Source organism: Oncorhynchus mykiss, chromosome 28 (genome assembly GCF_013265735.2).
Source record: "Oncorhynchus mykiss isolate Arlee chromosome 28, USDA_OmykA_1.1, whole genome shotgun sequence".
Lineage (NCBI taxonomy): Eukaryota > Metazoa > Chordata > Actinopteri > Salmoniformes > Salmonidae > Oncorhynchus > Oncorhynchus mykiss.
In genome coordinates, this window is record NC_048592.1 from 36,976,822 (window position 1) to 36,982,610 (window position 5,789).

Here is a 5,789-nt window from a genome sequence, read left to right on the forward strand (position 1 = left end):
CACGCATAGCCCAACGCATAGCCCTACACATAGCCCTACACATAGCCCAACGCATAGCCCAACGCATAGCCCTACACATAGCCCCACGCATAGCCCCACGCATAGCCCCACGCATAGCCCTACACATAGCCCTACACATAGCCCTACACATAGCCCTACACATAGCCCAACGCTTAGCCCTACACATAGCCCTACACATAGCCCAACGCATAGCCCAACGCATAGCCCAACGCATAGCCCTACACATAGCCCTACACATAGCCCCACGCATAGCCCTACACATAGCCCCACGCATAGCCCAACGCATAGCTCTACACATAGCCCTACACATAGCCCCACGCATAGCCCTACACATAGCCCCACGCATAGCCCAACGCATAGCCCAACGCATAGCCCTACACATAGCCCCACGCATAGCCCAACGCATAGCTCTACACATAGCCCTACACATAGCCCCACGCATAGCCCTACACATAGCCCCACGCATAGCCCAACGCATAGCACCACACATAGCCCAACGCATAGCCCAACGCATAGCCCAACGCATAGCCCCACGCATAGCCCAACGCATAGCACCACACATAGCCCAACGCATAGCCCAACGCATAGCCCAACGCATAGCCCCACGAATAGCCCTACATATAGCCCTACACATAGCCCAACGCATAGCCCTACACATAGCCCTACACATAGCCCAACGCATAGCCCAACGCATAGCCCCACGAATAGCCCTACATATAGCCCTACACATAGCCCTACACATAGCCCAACGCATAGCCCTACACATAGCCCTACACATAGCCCAACGCATAGCCCTACACATAGCCCAACGCATAGCCCCACGAATAGCCCTACACATAGCCCCACGAATAGCCCTACACATAGCCCTACACATAGCCCTACACATAGCCCAACGCATAGCCCTACACATAGCCCAACGCATAGCCCCACGAATAGCCCTACACATAGCCCCACGAATAGCCCTACACATAGCCCCACGAATAGCCCTACACATAGCCCTACACATAGCCCAACGCATAGCCCTACACATAGCCCTACACATAGCCCTACACATAGCCCTACACATAGCGCTACACATAGCCCTACACATAGCCCTACACATAGCCCAACGCATAGCCCTACACATAGCCCAACGCATAGCCCCACGAATAGCCCTACACATAGCCCCACGAATAGCCCTACACATAGCCCCACGAATAGCCCTACACATAGCCCTACACATAGCCCAACGCATAGCCCTACACATAGCCCTACACATAGCCCTACACATAGCCCTACACATAGCCCTACACATAGCCCTACACATAGCCCAACGCATAGCCCTACACATAGCCCTACACATAGCCCTACACATAGCCCTACACATAGCCCTACACATAGCCCTACACATAGCCCAACGCATAGCCCCACGCATAGCCCTACACATAGCCCAACGCATAGCACCACACATAGCCCAACGCATAGCCCAATGCATAGCCCAACGCATAGCCCCACGCATAGCCCAACGCATAGCACCACACATAGCCCAACGCATAGCCCAACGCATAGCCCAACGCATAGCCCCACGAATAGCCCTACATATAGCCCTACACATAGCCCAACGCATAGCCCTACACATAGCCCTACACATAGCCCAACGCATAGCCCAACGCATAGCCCCACGAATAGCCCTACATATAGCCCTACACATAGCCCAACGCATAGCCCCACGCATAGCCCTACACATAGCCCCACGAATAGCCCTACACATAGCCCTACACATAGCCCAACGCATAGCCCTACACATAGCCCTACACATAGCCCAACGCATAGCCCTACACATAGCCCAACGCATAGCCCCACGAATAGCCCTACACATAGCCCCACGAATAGCCCTACACATAGCCCTACACATAGCCCTACACATAGCCCAACGCATAGCCCTACACATAGCCCAACGCATAGCCCCACGAATAGCCCTACACATAGCCCCACGAATAGCCCTACACATAGCCCTACACATAGCCCAACGCATAGCCCTACACATAGCCCTACACATAGCCCTACACATAGCCCTACACATAGCCCTACACATAGCCCTACACATAGCCCAACGCATAGCCCTACACATAGCCCAACGCATAGCCCCACGAATAGCCCTACACATAGCCCCACGAATAGCCCTACACATAGCCCCACGAATAGCCCTACACATAGCCCTACACATAGCCCAACGCATAGCCCTACACATAGCCCTACACATAGCCCTACACATAGCCCTACACATAGCCCTACACATAGCCCTACACATAGCCCAACGCATAGCCCTACACATAGCCCTACACATAGCCCTACACATAGCCCTACACATAGCCCTACACATAGCCCTACACATAGCCCAACGCATAGCCCCACGCATAGCCCTACACATAGCCCTACACATAGCCCTACACATTTTTATCCAAATATTTGCCTACATGTTGTCTGTTTCAAAGTTTGTAGTCTGTCTGTCTCTCTGTCTGTGTGTCTGTCATTTATGCTGGTCTGACTGTTTGTCTCTCTGTGTGTCAATCTTAATCTCTGGTTAAGTAAATTATTTATTTAAAAAAAAAAACATTCCTTGCTGAGCGGCCTTTCAGGTTATGTCGATATAGGACTCGTTTTTACTGTGGATATAGATACTTTTGTACCTGTTTCCTCCAGCATCTTCACAAGGTCCTTTGCTGTTGTTCTGGGATTGATTTGCACTTTTCGCACCAAAGTACGTTCATCTCTAGGAGACTGAACGCGTCTCCTTCCTGAGCGGTATGACAGCTGGGTAGTCCCATACTTGCGTACTATTGTTTGTACAGATGAACGTGGTCCCTTCAGGCATTTGGAAATTGCTCCCAAGGATGAACCGGACTTGTGGAGGTCTACAATAATTTTAGGCTGATTTCTTTTGATTTTCCCATGATGTCAAGAAAAGAGGCACGGAGTTTGAAGGCAGGCCTTGAAATACATCCACAGGTACACCTTCAATTGACTCAAATGATGTCAATTAGCCTAACAGAAGCTTCTAAAGCCATTACATCACTTTCTGGAATTTTCCAAGCTGTTTAAAGGCATAGTCAACTTAGTGTATGTAAACATTTGACCCACTGGAATTGTGATACAGTGATAAGTGAAATAATCTGTCTGTAGACAATTGTTGGAAAAAATGTCTTGTGTCATGCACAAAGTAGATGTCCTAATTGACTTGCCAAAACTATAGTTTGTTAACAAGAAATGTGTGGAGTGGTTGAAAAACAAGATTTAATGACTCCAACCTAAGTATGTAAACTTCAGACTTCCGACTAATTATTCAGATTATTCAGACCCTTTGCTATGAGACTCGAAATTGGGCTCAGGTGCATCCTGTTTCCATTGATCATCATTGAGATGTTTCTACAACTTGATTAGAGTCCATCTGTGGTAAATTCAATTGATTGGACATGATTTTGAAAGGCACACATCTGTCTATATAAGGTCCCACAGTTGACAGTGCATGTCAACTGTGGAGCAAAAACCAATCCATGAGGTTGAAGGAACTGTCCGTAGAGCGCCGAGACAGGATTGTGTCTAGGCACAGATCTGGGGAAGGGTACTAAAACTTGTCTGCAGCTTTGAAGGTCCCCAAGAACATGGTGGCCTCCATCATTCTTAAATGGAAGAAGTTTGGAACCACCTAGAGGCCAGGCCAAACTGACCAATTGGGGGAGAGGGCCTTGGTCAGGGAGGTGACCAAGAACCCAATGGCCAGTCTGACAGAGCTCTAGAGTTTCTCTGTGGAGATTGTAGAACCTTCCAGAAGGATAACCATCTCTGCAGCACTCTACCAATCTGGCCTTTATGGCAGAGGGGCCAGATGGATGTAACTCCTCAGTCAAAGGCACATGACAGCCCTCCTGGAGTTGACCAAAATGCACCTGAAGGACTCTCAGACCATGAGAAACAAGATTGTCTGGTCTGATGAAACCAGGATTGAACTTTGGCCTGAATGCCAAGAGTCACGCCTGGAGGAAACCTGGCACCGTCTCTACAGTGAAGCATGGTGGTGGCAGCGTCATGCTGTGGGGATGTTTTTCAGCGGGAGGGACTGGGAGACTAGTCAGGACCGAGGGAAAGATGAACGGAGCAAAGTACAGAGAGATCCTTGATGATAACCTGCTCCAGAGCGCTCATGTAACGATCTTCGTCTTCATCGGTTGAGGAGTAGGAAGGATCAGACCAAAACGCAGCGTGGTAAGTGTCCATGATTATTTATTATAACAGAACACGAAAATAACAAGTAACAAAGTGAACGTAAGAAATGAAAATCGAAACAGTTCTGAAAGGTGAAAACAGGAAACAAACACCAGGTGGGAAAAGGCTACAACAATAGACAGCTGCCTCTGATTGGGAAACATACCAGGCCAAACACATATAAAAGAAAACATAAAAAAACTATGTAGAATGCCCACCCCAACTCACGCCTCGACCAAACCAAAATAGAGACATAAAAAAGGAACTAAGGTCAGGGTGTGACAGCTCAGGTCCTCAGACTGGGGCAAAAGTTCACCTTCCAACAGGACAACAACCCTAAGCACTCAGCCAAGACAAAGCAGGGGTGGCTCTGAATGTCCTGGAGTGGCTCTGAATGTCCAGACTTGAACACAATCTAACATCTCTCTAAAGAGACCTGAAAATAGCTTTACAGTGACATTCCCTATCCAACCTGACAAAGCTTGAGAGGATCTGCAGAGAAGAATGGGAGAAACTCTCCAAATACAGGTGTGCCGAGCTTGTAGCGTCATACCCAAGTAGACACGAGGCTGTAATCACTGCCAAAGGTGTTTCAACAAAATATAGAGTACAGGGTTTGAATAGTTATGTAAATGTAATATTTCAGTTGTATATTTTTTATACATTTGCAAAAATTTCTAAAAACCTGTTTTTGCTTTGTCATTATGGGGTATTGTGTGTAGATTTGTGAGAGAACATTTTAGAATAAGGCTTTAAATAGGCAAGTAAGTTAAAAGAACAAATTCTTATTTCCAATGACAGCCTAGGAACAGTGGGTTAACTGCCTTGTTCAGGGGCAGAACGACAGATTTGAACCTTGTCAGCTCAGGGATTTAATCTTTCAATCTTTCTGTTACTAGTCCAACCCTCTAACCACTAGGCTACCCTGCCGCGTAACTAAATGCGGAAAAAGTCAAGGGATCTGAATACTTTCTGAACGAAACGTAGATAGCTTCAGAGTCCTCTTTAGGGGACATGTTTCAGTTAGATACCAGACATGGATTCAGTCCTCTGGATACTGTAACAGACAGCACATGTTGGGCTCTCTAGGAGGGGGGAGGTGCTGACTAGTTCTTGGGCATTGTTCTTTGTGCTTTCCTTGTGTTCCAGGACCATTTGCCATCCTGCTTCAGGTGACAGACAGCACATCAGTTAGGGCTGAGGTTACACACTGGAAAGCTACTTTAAGCCATGGAGCATTCTAGAAGGAGTCCAGGTTCTCTTATGTAAAGAAATTTATTGAAAAAATGAAATTGTCATTGTCAACCTTCCTTGTTTCCAAGGGAACCGTTTTGGTATTCTGTAATTTAGCTGTTTAACTAAGATGGACAGTACAATAAGAATGTTTTAGAAATGGTTTGACCCTGAGCAGAGTCGTTTAGAGCCTGACGTAGACAACGTGCTCAAACAGGTGAGAGTCTCGTTTTAAAATGTTTCCTAATTTAAGAAATCAAATAAGCAAGGGAGGCATATCTGTTTTCAAGCAG

General features: G+C 47.3%; 1 protein-coding gene across 1 annotated transcript; it reads left to right on the forward strand.

Annotated features, from left to right (window-relative positions):
- Positions 1-352: 352 nt before the first annotated feature.
- On the forward strand, positions 353-5,439 carry LOC118944833 (DNA-directed RNA polymerase II subunit RPB1-like; the record flags this gene model as incomplete). Its single annotated transcript, XM_036966341.1, has 3 exons — positions 353-411; positions 562-2,494; positions 5,413-5,439. Coding segments are annotated over 3 exons (2,019 nt in total), but the record flags the coding sequence as incomplete, so codon positions are not given.
- Between the last annotated feature and the right edge of the window lie 350 nt (positions 5,440-5,789).